The sequence below is a fragment of the Rattus rattus genome, chromosome 1 (assembly GCF_011064425.1).
Source record: "Rattus rattus isolate New Zealand chromosome 1, Rrattus_CSIRO_v1, whole genome shotgun sequence".
Classification (NCBI taxonomy): domain Eukaryota; kingdom Metazoa; phylum Chordata; class Mammalia; order Rodentia; family Muridae; genus Rattus; species Rattus rattus.
The window spans coordinates 12,929,132-12,946,362 of record NC_046154.1 but is presented as its reverse complement, the minus strand read 5'-3'; the positions used below and the strand labels follow the sequence as shown (position 1 = coordinate 12,946,362).

General features: G+C 41.7%; 1 protein-coding gene across 1 annotated transcript; it reads right to left on the bottom strand.

Annotated features, from left to right (window-relative positions):
- Positions 1–9,426: 9,426 nt before the first annotated feature.
- Positions 9,427–16,127, bottom strand: LOC116892966 (zinc finger protein 431-like). The gene is given in 5 exon segments (XM_032894920.1): positions 9,427–9,633; positions 9,636–10,845; positions 11,986–12,046; positions 12,246–12,372; positions 14,883–16,127. Coding segments are annotated over 5 exon segments (1,557 nt in total). The 5' UTR covers positions 14,886–16,127; the 3' UTR covers positions 9,427–9,477.
- Positions 16,128–17,231: the final 1,104 nt, after the last annotated feature.

The following is a 17,231-nucleotide window of genomic DNA, read 5'->3' as shown; positions in this document are numbered from 1 at the left end:
AAAAAATCAGGAAAATCATAGTAAAAAAAAAAAAAAGTCAAGACAAATGAAATCTAGTATCAATGAGGAAAAAAAGAAAATAGGTCCAAAAAGAAGCACCAAGACAATGAACTGTATCTCAGAAAGCTACAAGGTGAGAAAACAGGAGACAAATCCACAACTGAGGAAAGAAAAAGACATCATCACTCAAGAGCTCCTCTAATCCAACCCAACAGAAACCAGAGGACACAAGAATAGAGGATTCACTGTTTTTAAATCAACAAAGGGGGACAGACCCATAGTGCGGCAAAGGTCAGTGGAAGTCATAGCAGCAACAGAGAATGGAAGAGCAGTGTAGACGTTGTTGGTATCAGGAATTGCCTTTAGAGCGACACGGTTTGGCCACTATTGCCATGGCAACTGCCATACATTCCCAGAAGACCTTTTGGCTCACTTTGCACCTCCACCTGGGAACCTTTATACCACGTCACATTCCAAATAAAAGACAGATTCCCTGCCCCCAAGTCCTTTTTTCCTCTTTCTCTTGCCCCTTCCCTTTGTCTCATTCCCCCATTAAAATTTCACCACATGGAACTGTATTGGTGTTGGTTTGTTGTGCTCTTTCCCCACGGGTGCAGCCAATATTCTGATATTATTAACAACTGATATCTGATATTAATATCTGAGATTAAATAACAACAGACATGAAGGTGAAATGCAGTAAACTTAAAAGCTCTCAGTGAATACACTACATACAGAAAATTCCCCTCAGGGAATAGGCACAATATTCAGGACCTTAAAAGTTCTACTGCAAACCACAGCACTGGAGTGAGTGTTACGATGGGAATGTCACTCTGTGTATTTGGTTTCAGTGCAGGTCACATGTGAGCCAAAATGCCATGGAAGAGCTGAGTGAACATGTAGCACTAATCCAATTCATTTTACTAATGCAGATGATGGGTCTTGTTTAGTGATCATGAACTATTTGCAGTGGGAAACTGTCCTTTCTACATTATGCCTGACTAACCAGTGAGGAGGTTTAAGATCTGGGGCCCATGGTTATTACTGCAATAAGAAAACAGTGGAATTTGATACAATTCACTTTCCTATATAGAAGATTTCTTTGTTGATGGGTTCCTGGATAACAGTATTTTCCTGTATTAAAATCCCTCCAAAATTATGGCGCATCCTCATAAAAGTTAATATCTAAATGCATCGATATGATAAATCTTGTTTTCTCACAGTACAATGAGCATAGGATGGTCTCCAACTCTGGGATCTATGAATACAAACAACATTTTTCATACATAGGGATCATTCCTAACTGTTAAAATGTTGATATGAGGGTTCAGTTGTCCTGTAACATATTCAGGCTACACATTTTCTCTCATACACTTTCCTGTACTGTTGCTTGGGCCATAATGCAATTCTTCTAGACCATCTATAATTTTTTAAATAAAGTTTATTTTTATATGGAAGGTTTTCTTTGCCTGTATGTAGCTCTGTGCACTTTAGGCGCACAGAAGCTACAGCATCCAGACAAGGGTAACACATCCTCGGGAACAGGAGTTATGGAAGGAAGTAAAGTCCCCAGGCAGTTACAGGAAACTGAACCTGAAAACTGCAAGTTAAGTGCCCTTTCCTGCTGAGCCACATCTCCTGCCCTTTGTTTTGTTAATTAGCTACTCTGGAGACAGAAATCAATAAACACTGAGACAGAGTGAATGGAGCATGAAGGACACTTTCTTAGAGTGTAGGATGAGTGCCAGGTCAGTCAGGAAAGACAGTTGCAAATAAGTGGGTTGACAAAGATACATAGAGAAATTCAGCAGTTAGACACTGGTTGTGAAAGGTATTTTCACATAATTATGTACATGAGGGCTTACAAGCATGAGTTATTCTAAATTAGTCATCTGATCTGACAGAGTGCCCGCCCTCCCGATCGGGAACCACTCCTGATCGGGTTGCAGGCTGCCTTCCACACAACTGCAGCTGTCAGGATGCCCAGGTCCTCCTCTGAACAGCTTCGCATCAAGCTTGCTGCCAGACTAGACCAGAAGTGGATGTAGTAGGACACTGCGCCTGGGTTCTGACCCATTTACAACCAAGGTCGTCTGCCTAACAGCTCACATTGTGAGTCTAGTCCACTGGGCTAAAGATGCACAGAAGACAGCAGTCCCTCTGAACTCTGATGCTCAGAACATCTTTGACTTCTTTGCATTTACACCAACACAACACTAACATCCTAAGAAGTACAAACATCCACACAATGTGTTTTATCTGTAGAGGGCAAAGGTCCTTGTGGTCAGGGATAAGCTCTAGGAAACCAGGAATGGAAAACCACAGGGTTTTCTCTTCAAGGGAAGAGAAGTACACTCATTTCTGACCAGAAGTTAGGGAATGGATGTAGTAAGTAGCATGGTGACCTATGGTATATGTGTGCCAGGCCACACATGAAACTCCCAGGTTATTAAGTTTATCCCAGACTCTTCCTCCCTAGGCATTGTTTCTCAGTTAATAGTCTTAGGGGAGATGCCACACGCATTTTATAGCTTGGTGACATCTACACTGTGTCTTCTAGGCCCTTAAGTTTGAGGACTCAATTAAAAAAAAGAGTCACAAGTACTTTGCAAAAAAGTTTTGAGGTAGTCCCACCTTAACCTTTATTGCTCACAAAGGATTGAGATAATTGGTACTGGGAAAATGTTTCACAAAATAATACTGTACTTAAATATTCCTAAATAAACCACCTTGAGGTCAGAATCTAGAAGTCTGACCAAACACTGGCTACTGAGTCTAGAGGGTAAAAATTCAGAGTTTACCCCCAGGTTTCAATAAACGTATGAGTCCCTGAGCTCACTCAAGCTCAGGACACAAAATCCTACAAATCTCCAACCTGAGATATTTCCACCTTTGAAAATCCTACCCCACAAAGAGACCCTATACAAATCCTGTCTCCCACTCATTTCTCTGCTTCTCATCTGAGCAGAAGCAGCCTCCCTCCAGTGTTTTTTCCAGTAAATCTCTGGTGTGGTTACTTGTCCAATGGGGCTTTATGGTATATCTTTTACTTCAGAGCTATAACAATTGTACCTGGATACTTTTTCCAAGAGCAAGCAACAAGACTTCCATTGGGGATAACCCACAACACACCCCAGCAAGCTCTGAAATACTTACAGAGTAATGTTGAAATATATTTCTTTTTTTTTGTCTCATGTGGATTGTTACTCTGCTAGACCTTGGATTTGCAGAGACGCCTACACTTACTAACCAGTAAACATCAAGCATAGTCTTTCATTCTGATCAATAAACTCAGAGTTAAACACAATCTTTCTTCCCCTTTGAAATGGGAGGGGTTTTTTGTTTGTTTGGTTTGTTTTGTTGTTGTTGTTGTTTTGTTTTGTTTTGTTTTTTGGTTTGGCTTGGGTTTTTTGTTGTTGTTGGTTTTGGTTTGTTTTCTTTTGTCTTTGTTTTTTGTTGTGTGGTGTGTGTGTGTGTGTGTGTGTGTGTGTGTGTGTGTGTGTGTGTGTGTGTTTATGTATAATGGACCCTTCGAGAAAATTCTTTATCATCATCCAGGAAAAACTGTCTCTGAAAATTGCAGAAAAACAGACCAGAAATGTGAGACTAGAATTTTGGGATCCAAATACTAATGCCTGCATATTGAACATGAAAGAGCATCAACAAGAAGAATTGTCAGAGTGGCCTAGTGACCAATGTGTTGTGTTTGATGAACAACTGTCAGCAGCCCCCAGAAACAAATGCGTATAGTGAACACATTGGTAACATATGCAGCTGTGTTTAGCAAAGTCATTGAAAGAGAGAAATGGGTTAAAAGTGCCAGACAATAAAACATTTAGATGTAAAGGCATCAGATCCATACATCTTCGATAGCAGTAAAAATAACCCAATTTGTAACTTCTCATCTCTATCCTCAAACTTTAACAGCTACCACAAACAAAAACCTGCCATCCCTGTGCTGGGGACCCTGCCTCCCCCCAAAGTAGATTGTAGCTGGACACAGAGTTGGACATACAAGTAGCTTTAAAGAATGATGGTCTCAGGTCCTTTCTGCTGGGTCAAAAACCATATCCTGAAGCATCCCAGAAGATCTGTGCACTCAGAGCATTTGGTAAGACCCTCCCCAAAGTCACACAGCTGCCCCTGGGAGTTCAGTGGACTCAGTACTCACCATAGCCCAAACCCGTGCCCACCAAATACCACTCCCCTTCCACCTAGTCCTTTCTACTGGGACAGACTGCTAGCTAGTCTGCTACCCGGAAGACACCATATCCTGAGGCATCTCAGAAGAATCACTGCACTCAGAGCATTTGACACCACATCCTGAGGCATCCCAGGAGATCTGCTGCACTCAGGGCATCTGACACCACCACTGAGGAGAACCCAGGAATTCCACTACATATGTAGAAAAATGAAAATAGACCCATATTTGTCACCAAGCACATAGCTCAAGTCCAAGTGGATCAAGGACCTCAATATAAAACCAGATATACTGAGTCTAATAGAAGAGAAAGTAGGAAAAAGCTTTGAACTCATTGGCACAGGGGAAAACTTCCTAAACAGAACTCCAATGGCTCAAGCTCTAAGATCAAGAATTGATAAATGGGTCCTCATGAAACTGGAAAGGTGAAAGACATAGTCAATAAGACAAATCAGCAACCTATAGGTTGGGAAAAAAATCTTCACTAACCCACATCCGATAGAGGGCTAATATCTAAAATATATAAAGAACTCAATAAGCTAACCACCAAAAGACCACCAAACAACCCAATCAATAAACGGGGTATAGAACTAAACTGACAATTCACAACACAGGAATCTCAAATGGCTGAGAAGAACCTAAAGAAATGCTCAGAGTCCTTAGTGATCAGAGAAATGCAAATCAAAACTACCCTGAGACATTACACCAATCAGAATGGCTAAGATCAAAACCTCAGGTGACAGACATGTTGGCGAGGATGTTGAGAAAGAGGAACACTCCTCTGTGGGATGATGTCACAGGTGAGGCAGGTACAAGATAGCAGGAAGCCTGTCGTTGGACAAGAAGGAAGGATGGTGGGAGAAAAGTTGGAGGAGACTAGAACAAAAAGGAAGAGAGAGGAGGGACAGGGAGAGAAGCCATGGCAGGACAATACGGCAGGTGATGTTAAGATTCCACTCTGTGTATTTACAGATTGTTATTAATGTTAAGGGATGGCTGGTACTGGGCTTTGTATGTTTAGGTGGGCAGTTATATCTTATCAATTGGGCCAAAGGTTATTGTGTTGTGTGTTCTTTCATGCGTAGATTTAAGTGTAATGGAGTGTGGGGTGGCTGGTCTGGGCCACCACAGAGTTGGGATGTGTGCTTCTGGCATGGAAATATGCCTTGGGAACTAGATACATAGAGAGATTGCTGCCAGGCTCAGAGAGAGGCCTTCGGCAGTGTGATATGGGGTGTAGCAGAGCAGGTGAGACACTTTGCTGACTGAGAATTAAGATATCCAGCAAATATCTTGGGGTACCACAGTACCAGACCTAGTGGAGATAAAAAACAACAATACTTTTTTTATTTTTTTTATATTTTAACCACAACACTCCTCCATTGCTGGTGGGATTGTAAACTAGTACAACCACTCTGGAAATCAATTTGGAGTTTCCACAGAATATTGGAAATAGCTCTACCTGAAGATCCAGCAATACCACTCTTGAGAATATACCCAAAAGATGCCCCACCATCCTACAGGGGCACCTGTTCCACCATGTTCATAGCAGCCTTATTTGTGATAGCCAGAAGCTGGAAACAACCCAGATGTCCCACAATGGCATAATAGATACAGAAAATGTGGTTCATTTACACAATGGAATACTACTCAGTTATTAAGAATGAGGACATCCCGAGGTTGGGGATTTAGCTCAGTGGTTTGCCTAGGGCAAGGCCCTGGGTTGGATCCCCAGCTCGAAAAAAAAAAAAAGAACCAAAAAAAAAAAAAAAAAAAATGAGGGTTTTGCAGGCAAATGGATGGAACTAGAAAATATCATCCTGAGGTGAGGTAACTCAGACCCAAAAGGACATGCACAGTATGTACTCACTAATAAGTGGATATTAGCTATATACCCAAGACACAGTCCACAGAACTCAAAACGGTCAGCAAGCTGAAGGGCCCAAGTGAGGATGCCTCAGTCCCACTTGGGAGGGAGAAGAAAGCAACCACAAGGTGAGAGGGAGGGAGGGAGGGAAGAAGGGACCTGGGAGTGCAAGGGGATAGGGGGCGGAGGGGGGACATGACCTTGTATTGGGTGGGGGAAAAGGACTGAAGCCCTGAGGGCCAGGAGAAAGAATGGAGACAAGCAACCTCAGGAGGAAAGAGGTTGGGAGGACCCTCCAGAATATACCAGAGACCTGGGAGGCAAGAGACTCTCAGGACTCAAAGGAAGGGTCCCTAGATAAAATGCCCTACACTAGGTAGAGGGAACGTGCAGAGCCCACCTCCAGAAGAAAGACAGGACATCAAGTGAGGGATGGGGTTGCTGTCCCACAGTCAAAACTCTGACTCATAATCGTTCCTGTCTGAAAGAACTGCAGGGATGGAAACGGAGAGGAGCCTGAGGAAAAGAAGGTCCATTGACAAGCCTAAAGTGGGTTCCAGCTCAGGGCGGGCCCCAAGGCCTGACACTGTTACTGAAGCTATGGGGCATTCACAAAAAGGGACCTATCATGACTGCCCTCCAAAAGACCCAACAAGCAGCTGAAAGAGTCAGGTGCAGATATGTGCACCCAACCAATGAATGGAAGCTGCTGACCCCTCTGGTTGAATTAGGGAAAATCTGGAACAGTCGGAGGGTGGACTGGGAAGGGAATAAATCTGGAGTGTAAAAAAAAGGGGGGGGAATAAATAAATTAATAATAATAATTAATAATAATGATAATAATAAAAAGCTGATGTGTCTTGCCTTCCAACTTTCTAACTATATGGAATGCTTGCTGGTAACTTCCAAAATATCCCAAAAACTTTCTTGTTTATTTCAAGGGTTAAAAACTGCTGACTTGGGAGATTAACACCTGTGGCTAACAGCAGATTAAGTAAAGGATTAATGGGCTTTTTCTCTCTTGACCAGAAGCCTCTCCTCTTGCTTGTCAGGCTGGAGGGAGGTTTGGAGCAATAAACTTTTATTGAACCAGAATAAAAGAGTCAAGCTCACAGGAGGAAAAACTTTTACATAGGCAAATATGTATAAACTCACATTAAATTCATATACAAATTCACACACACACACACACACACACACACATACACACATCCATGCAAACCAGTTGAACCTAACTACATACTTATTTCACAATTACACGCTTACACACACATCCATACTTACATATGCATACGAAGCAAAAGACCAAGCACCAATGCAGAAAGAACTCACTCATTCTGGATGAAAAAGAACTCCAATCTTTATTGCATAGAGAAAGAAAAGGCGAATACCCTTTTATTGCTAGATGAATGCAGCCCAAGTCTGTAAGGAAACTGGGTTGCCCTCTTGAGTAAGACTCAGCCTGCCTTGCTGTTAAGAAAAAAGACCTGTTCCCACACGTAGTAAGAAGCCTGCCTGCTCTTCCTGCTCCCTCTGCAGATTCTGTTTTTGCCCTCCTTCTCTCTTCACTCTGTGTATTACTCTCTTAATGTCTAAGTTCCCTTTTAATGTCTAAGTTCTTTTACTCTGCTGTCCTTCTCCTTCCTCCTCCTAACCTTGCTGTCCTCCTGCTCTGGGGTTATAGTGCCCTATGATGTAATAATGCCCTACAGTGTGATTGTTCCTAGTCTTTTGTACCTTTTCAGGGAGACTAGATCACCATGGCAAACATGGTGAAAACAGAAAGCCGGGGTGGGGGTTGGGGGGCTCAGTGGTTAAGAGCACTGGATGCTCTTCCAGAGGTCTCAAGTTCAAAACCACACAGTGGCTCACAATCATCTGTAATGGAATCTTCCGGTATGCACTCATAAATTTTTAAAATATCAAAAAAAATTTAAAGAGGAAGCTAGGGCCATACAATCAGGCTATGGGGAATGATATTTCCCCAGATCAGTGGTGAGATGAAGGTCAATAGGCTGAGTTGCACAGCGAGCTTAAATTTAATAATCACATCATGGCGCTATTTCATTTGGCAGCTTTAAATGCTTGGGACCAGGCTTAAGGTTCAGGAAAGAGGGCTGAGTTGTTTACTAAAATTATACACGGCCCAACAGAAGCCTTCTCTGATGTTTTGCAAAAACTGACTTCAGTTATAAATAGAATAGTATCAGATTTAAGAGTCAGAAAAATGCTAATTGCAATTTTTGGCTTTTGAACATGCTAATTCAGAATGCAAAACATTGATTAGACCTTTACAGGCAAGATCAGCACCAAAAGGAATAGATTAGGAATATGGATGGTATTGAATCTCAAATTTATGATGCTACTCTGATAGAAGTAATTTCTCAAGGTTTAGGAAACATCAAAATGCCAGATGCTCTCATTGTGGGGAGCCTGGACATTTGACAAGGGGTTGTGGGCCAGGCATTCCAAGAAAGAATGTTTTTTCCAGAGATAATCCAAAAGGATTATCTGGAGCATGCAGAAGGTATGGCATAGGTCAACACTAGACTAATGAATGCAGATCAAGGGATACGCAAGGTAAGCTTTGCCTTGAGAGACACCCTATGGGGCCTACCACAGGGCCCCGGAATCAAATTCAGTTCAATCATATCCTGTTAGTCTCAAAGAAACTCACCTACACAGCAATTAAACGATTTAATGCCTGTTGTTAAAAACAACACTAGTCTGCATGTGATCAAGGACATAACAGCTTCTGTAAACAAATACAGCAGTGATCAGAAAACAAGAATTTTCGCCAACTGCTAGAAATGATGAAAGATAAGAGCTGAAAACACAAATAAATGGCGCTGAAATCGAGGGTTTAGTACACACAGGAGCAGATGTAGCCATAATTTCACCAAAATCTTGGCATCTAGGTTTGTCCCTTCGGGAGGTAAATATTCTTTACAAAATTCTAGAATAGAAAAAAGGAACATTACCCAATTCATTTTATGAAACCACAGTTACCCTGATACCCAAAGCACAAAAAGACTCAGTGAGAAGAATATTATAGACCAATTTCCCATGGGAGCACAGATGTAAAAATAATACTTGAAAATTCAAGCAAAGAAAAGACCGGAAGGATCATGTACGATGTTCAGGTAGGCTTCATTCCAGAGATGCAGAGAGTGTTCAACATACAAAAATGAGTGGGAAAATGAAAAGTGCAACCAAAACAGTAACATTGTAATGCTTGGAAAGATTGTTGACACCTGTTACACTTTTTTCTCTAGAATAAATAATGTTGTGTGACTGAATGTGTGATTGGCTAAAGTTCATACCAAGCCCCTTACAGTCCTAGACTTCTTTCAGATCTTTCAGAACCTCAAAGAGACTACTGGGATATGCAAAGTCTTTAACAGATTGCTTACGCACTGAAGGTTTTCCTCATGTACAAAGATACAGGGAAGTACAAAACTTTGCCACACTCACTACATGTGTGGGGTTTCTCTGTAGGCTGACTTTTCTCATGTTGTCTAAGACTACTGCTATATGCAAAGGTTTTACCATATGGCTTGCTTATTCAAAGTGTTTCTCTCCAGTATGTGTTCTTTTATGTATTCTGAGATAGCTGCTTTGTGAAAAGGCTGAGCCACATTGGTTACATTCATAGGGTTTCTCTCCAGTATGCGTTCTTTTGTGTCTTCGAAGGTGACTATTATCTGCGAAGGCTTTACCACATTGATTACATACATAGGGTTTCTCTCCAGTGTGTGTCCTTTTGTGTATTTGGAGACTATGTGACTGTGAAAAGACTTTATCACACTGATTACATTTGTAAGGTTTCTCTTCAGTATGAATTCGTTCATGACATTGAAGATGATAGTAACGGGCAAAGGCTTTACCACATTGATTACATTCGTAAGTTTTCTCACCAGTATGTGCTTTTTTATGTATTTTGAGATTAATGTTTTGCAAAAAGGCTTTATCACATTGATTACACTCATAAGGTTTCTCTCCAGTGTGTGTCCTTTTATGTATTCGGAGATTACTGTGCTGTGCAAAGGCTTTATCACACTGATTACATTTGTAGGGTTTCTCTCCAGTATGTATTCTTCTATGTATTCGAAGCTGACTTTGATCTGCAAAGGCTTTCCCACACTCAATACATTCATAGGGTTTCTCTCCAGTATGCGTTCTTTTATGTATTATGAGGTGACCGTTCTGCGCAAAGGCTTTATCACACTGATTACACTTGTAGGGTTTCTCCCCGGTATGTGCTCGTTTATGTATTCTGAGATTAATGTTTTGTAAAAAGGCTTTATCACATTGATTACATTTGTAGGGTTTCTCTCCAGTGTGTGCTTTTTTATGTATTCGAAGTTGACTCTGATCTGTAAATGCTTTACCACACTGACTGCATTCATAGGGTTTCTCGCCAGTATGTGTTCTTTTGTGTATTATGAGGTGACCGTTTTGAGAAAAGGCTTTACCACATTGATTACATTTGTAGGGTTTCTCCCCAGTATGTGTTCTTTTATGTCTTCGAAGCTGACTATGATAGGTAAATGCTTTACCACATTGACTACATTCATAAGGTTTATCTCCAATATCTAATCTTTTATATATTTGGAGACTACTGTGATATACAAAGTCTTCACCATATTGAATAACTTCATAGGGTTTCTCTCCAGTATGAATTCTTTCATGCCGTTGAGGATGACTGTGATATGCAAAGGTTTTACCACTTTTAATACATTCATAGAGTTCCTCTCCAGTATGCCTTCTTTCATGCCTGCAAAGACAATTGGCACATGAGAAAGTTTTACCACATTCATTACATGATTAATCTTTTTTATCTCTATGACTTATTATTTTTACAATGTGGTCTGATGTAAGAAGGAATCAGAACTTAAGGTTTTGTCACTTTGTTACAATCATGCTATTCCCCACATTATGCGATGATCTCTTGAGTCTTTGAAGACACCAGTGACTGTAAGAACATTTATTACACTCCCAATCACAGCATCCTTTTTCTATATGAGGTTTTTCATATAACTAAAAAGAGCTGAAAGAACTCAGAGCTTTTCCGTACTGATTGCATTCAAAACTTTTCCCACAGTGTGAGTCATAGTCCATTTGTAAAGTGAACCAGAACACACAGAAGAATTTCCACATTCCTAGCGTTCATAGGGATTTTCTGTAGAGTGAGTTTGTGGATATATTCTCAAGAAAGTTAGAAAACCAATTCACTCTAATTTTGTCTATCATATTCAGAAAGTCCACTCAATGTGGGATCTACTACACATCTTCTAGCTGTTCTGGGAGAGAGAAGGTATATCACTGTTTTCAACACCTCTAGTCTCACAGGACTTGTATACACTGTCGCATATGATAGAACTACGAAAGGAAGAACTACAAATGAAAGATTTCCACATTACAGTCACACAGGTTGACTTCTTGTTTCTCTTGGGTATGTGGTATAGGGATGGAGGTATCTGCACAACAACCTTCTTGACTCTCATAAACTGCCCTCTCCCTAAACTGAATAACATTACTACAAGCCTATGAGTAACACCAGCTTTGCTACTGACTATGTGTATATTAGAAGGCTTTGGACACACACACACACACACACACACACACACACACACACACACACACATATGCACTCCTACATCATAGTTCTTATGGTGCTATGATTCAAATAGTGATATGTGTTAAGGCACTGTTTCCATGTCTTCCTTCTTTGAGAAATGTCTAGCAAATACAAATCAGATACCTGACGTTGAGGTGCATGGTTTGATGAGAATTTAAGAATCATCTATACACTTAAAGGAATACTTTTTGACGCTGTTTCTGTTCTTTAAAACTTCCAGGACATATTACGGTTTCTTCAGAGGCGAAGTGGTATCAGCTTATACATGAACATTACCTTCCACATCTTCTAGAACTTTGACAGTGTTCTTCAGTATGACGGTCTTCCCAATTGTAGCCTAAAATATAGTACCAGAAAATGTAGGATATGTTACTGGAAATATGGCGCAATTTAAGTTCCTGCTTCAGTGAACCTTAGAACCATGCCTGATTTATTCATCTCATTCTTCCTCATTTGCAATTGAAATTACAGAAGAGTGTCGATATAAAAGAGTTCTCCCCTTACTTTAAAGAGTGAAAGGAAACTCACTGTCTTACCTATGGCACTGAGGTTCCTGTAGGTCTCCAGCATCACATCTTTGTAGAGACTCTTCTGGGAAGGATCCAGCAAAACCCATTCTTCCTGAGTGAAGTTCACATGCACATCGTCATAGCTCACTGCATCCTAAAATTTCCCATCCGTGCATGTGTACAAGAGAAAACATGATGATAATAATGCTGTAAATGTATACATTCCTTACAATATAGTCATATAATTCTGGTGCTTCCTTCATTTATTTCCTATGACAGAAGTTCTAATGTCATCGACAAAAAGGAAACTGAATAGTAAGGTTCACCTCTGTCATTTCTGTGACCGTTGACTAGGATACAGCCTTGCAAGAGAAAATGTCAATTCACACACACACACACACAGAGAGAGAGAGAGAGAGAGCACATCAGAGAAGTTATGTGAACAATTACTAACTAGAAATAATGATGGATGAGCTGGGTGTACTAGTTCATGCCTTTAGTTCCAACAGTCAGGAGGCAGAAACAGGTGTAGCTCATTGAGTTGGATTCAAGCCAGGCCTATGGAATGAATTCTAGGAAAGCCAATGGTACCCAGCAAGACCCTGACTCCCCTGCAAAAAGCAAACAAACAAAAAACACAGAAAGAACTCAGAGGTTTTCGTGGAGTTCTTACAAAAGAATTATACATTCACTCCAGTCCGTCTTCACATTACAGAAAGGCAAAGGGCCCCAGTCTACACTGTAACATTAGTAACATCGTACTGAAAGGAAGTGCGTGTTTAAACAGTCACAACTGGACAGATGAAAATATCACCAAAGTAAAGGTAGATAAACAATATAGGGCAGGAGAGATGGCCCATCAGTTAAGAGCTCTTGCTGGTCTTCCAAATAAGTGGGCTCAACTACAACTGCTTACATGGGGATTCACGACTGTCCATCAGTCCAAGTTCAACTTTCAAAACAAACAGAACAGGTAGGAAGAATGTCAAGCACCTGCAATTCCATGACTTGGAAGGCTCAGGCAGCATTAATGTCAAGATTATTTGCCATCCTGAGAAATACAATATACACTCTGCCAAATTTCAAAATGTAGGGGGAGGAGCTGATACTAAAATCTGGTTCCCTAATTGGTTCTTGATTTGGTCAATAAAGAAGGCAGAAGTGGTTGGGGATTTAGCTCAGTAGTAGAGCGCTTGCCTAGCAAGTGCAAGGCCCTGGGTTCGGTCCCCAGATCCAAAGAAAAGAAGAAAAAAATAAAGAAAGAAGGCAGAAGCCAATTGCTGGGCAAAAGGAAAGAGGGACTTCCAGGTCCCAGGAGGAAGAGAAGGGATGCAGGGAAAGTGAAAATGCTTTTGGCCAGGCTTTGGAATGGGAGGCATGGAAACGGCGGCCTCCGTCACCGGTGGAGAGCTGCAGTAGGCTACTAATGATAAGGTTAGTGCAGAAGACTCTTCGCCCAGCATTTATGTTTTCTGGCAAGTTCTAAATTACTAAAGCTGCCTGGTATTTTTCTTCCATGGAGCTAAGGTGGGCGGGAGAAAGAGGGAAGACCGGGCAGTTGATGGCGGCTTGGCACAGCTAACCTGGAGGAGCTAAGCCAGGAGCACAGCCCCGGGCAGGGGAGGAATCGTGGTTTTTAAAATTACAGGAGACGTCAAAATTCAAGGAGTGGGTAAAGCTCAGGACAATAGCATATGTTTGACATGTACAAAACTCTACAATCCAGGGTCATCAGCCAACAATATAAAAACAAAAAGCCAGGCATTTTGGTCCACATGTATTCCCTTACTCTGAAACCAGAGGCAAATGGATCTCCAAGTTTGAGGCCTATCTGGTCTACACCTACTTTCAGGACAGCATGGCTACACAGAGAAACTGTCTTCACAAACACAAAATTAAAAATAATTAAAATAAAAAAAACAGCATCGGGGTAGAAAAATAGCTTAGTATTGAATAGCACTCATTTCTACTGTATCTTATTTGACTTAGGAATAGAGTCTATTATGGTGAATGCAGGACAGCATGAGAAGGAAGCTGACTGATCAGTTTCAGATACAACACAGTAGACACAATGAAGAAGAAATGGGTTGAGGCTATAGACACTCAAATCCCATCCCAATAAGGAACTTCCTCTTGAAATGTTTCTCCTACAAAAGCCTCCATGAACTCCCCCAAAGAAAGCCACCATGGAGAAACAAGTGCCCAGAGGCATCACCCTGTATGAAGAACTACATTCTGATCCTGGTCACTATATGCTCATGGTCATCCCAGGATGCAAATGCATTTATCCTGAGTTCAATGTTCTTTAAGTCTGCAACAGCCCCTATACTGTTCCAATGTCTAAAGTCTCTTCTGACACTCAAGACAATCTCTTGTTGCCACATCTTTTAAAACCAGAAAACAAGTTACTTCTTTCCAACATACAGTGACAGAGAATACCCCTTTGAATTCTAATGGAGAGGGAAAAAAAATTGTGTGTGTGTGTGTGTGTGTGTGTGTGTGTGTGTGTGTGTGTGTGTGTGTAGTGTGTGTGTGAAGATTGGATCAAGGCAAGAAACCCAGCAGGGCAAACAACAGATCCTATAGCTCTGTTCCAGACACAGGTGGGGCTCAGTTTCAAAGGGCGTAGATGGCCATTTCCCTGGAATTTCTCATCCATCTCACCATGTGGTTGTTTCCATTCCCTATAGGGAGCTCTCCATGGCAGGTGTCTCATAACTTAGGTATCTCAACAGCTTCTGCTCTTAAACTGTAACTGGGCTTCATCCTCACAGCTTCAGACAATGGACTCTCAGTGTCCTCCCTCCCGGTGGCTCTGACTCTGTAAATCATACAAGGGTGGAACAACACTGAATTGACACTGAAAATTGAAGGCAAAACCACGGGCAAACATTGGTTCCAGGCTTGCTGCCTTGCTTGGTTACTGTCTCATGCTCAGTTAAACGTTTTATCCAGTCCAGGGCCACTGCTTAAAGGGATACGTCCACTCTCCCAGGAAATGCTTTACCACATCAATCATCAGTCAACACAAAATCTCGCAGGCATAGCCACCAGCCATTCTGATGGGGTCATAACCTTGATTAACGCTTCCTCAGATGGATGTAGGCTCTGAGATGTTAGAACTGAAGATAATTGGGACACAGAGACAATAATATATGAGAAAGTTTTAAAAACCCAAATCCAATGTCTTAACCACGTCAATCACTTAAGTAGCAAGACCTCAAATGTGGATGATTCCGACAACCGTGAAACACAGATCTGTGAAGAAATGAAGAGAGGCGAGCCTTTGGGATCAGGCAGAGAAAACTAAAAGTCTTCCTCCACAGAAAGTCCCTACAGCAACAAAAACTTAAACTCATAACATAATATTGCATATTTTCAGAAAACATAGTTGAACGTCTATCGTTTTCTAGAGACACAATATAATCAGATTCTAGTGAGTAAAAATTACACAACATGGATGGCGCCACTGATGAAAGGAGACACAAAGGAAGACCTATAAATACGACCCATCCTTCAAACACATACAGTAAGAGTATATCAGAATCAAAATACAAGAATATCACTGGCCAGCTCTCACAGTGGGCCCTCTGCTTCTCTCCATTGACAACAACGGGAAGTGCACTGGAAGTGGAGGGCTCCAATTGCAGAGATTTGCTCAGAGCGTACAAACGGTTCAACACTGGAGAACTCCTCCATTGCTGGTGGGACTGCAAACTGGTACAACTACTGTGGAAATCAATATGGAGGTTCCTCTGAACATTGAAAATAGATCTACATGAAGATCCGGCTATTCCACTCTTGGGCATATACCTAAAAGATGGCCCACCATACCTCACAGGTACGTGCTCCATTGTGGCCTTATCAGTGATAGCCAGAAGCTGCAAACAACCCAAATGTCCTATGACAGAAGAATGGATACAGAAAATGTGGTTCATTTACACAATGGAATACTACTCAGCTATGAAGAATGAAGACATCATGAGTTTTGTAGGCAAATGGATGGAACTAGAAAATATCATCCTGAATGAGGTAACTAAGACCTAAAAGGACATGCATGGTATGTACTCACTATTAAGTGGATATTAGCCAAAAAAAAAAAAAAGTACAGAATACCCAGGAAACAGTCCAAAGAACTCAAGAAGGCTAACAAGGGCCCAAATGAGGATGCTTTAGTCCCACTTGGGAGGGAAAAGAAAACAACACAGGAAGCAGAGAAAGGGAGGGACCTGGATGAGAGAAGGGAGGGGGAGGGGAAAGGGGGAACATAATCAGGTATTGGGGGGACAGGGGAAGAACAAGAGAGAAGCCCTGAGAAGAATGAAAGGAAATATGCAACCTTGGCAAGGGGGAAACCTCTAGAATGTACCAGAGACCTGTTAGGTGAGAAACTCTTAGGACTCAAAAGGAGGGACCTTAGATGAAACGCCCAACAGTGGGGAGAGGAAACTTGTAGAGCCCACCTCCAGTACAAAAACAGGGCATCAAGTGGAGGGATGGGGCTGCCATCCCACAGTCAAAAAATCTGACCCAGAGTTGTTCCTGTCTAAAAGAACTGCAGGGACAAACACGGAGAAGAGACTGAGGGAAAGGAAGTCCAGTGACCGGCCCAACTTGGGATTCATCTCAAGGGAATCCCAGGCCAGACATTATGACTGATGAAATGGTGCTGCTCACAGGAGTCTGGCATGGCTGTCCTCTGAGAGGCCCAACGAGCAGATGACTGAGACATTCAATTGATTTGATTGCACTTGAAAATGTTCATTTACTACAGCAGGGTCATTATTCTAACAATGTAATTGGAACCTAGACTGTTATGACCTCAGGAAATAGGATGTAGCAAAGCTATGCAGAAATATTACCATGCAGATTCTTACAATCAATGGGCTGAAGCCGGGGACCACTGTGGTTAAATTAGGGGAAGGGTGGAAGGAGCTGAGGAGGAGGGCTACTCCATAGGAAGACCAGCAGTCCAACTAACTCAGACCCCTGAGATCTCTCAGACACTGAGCC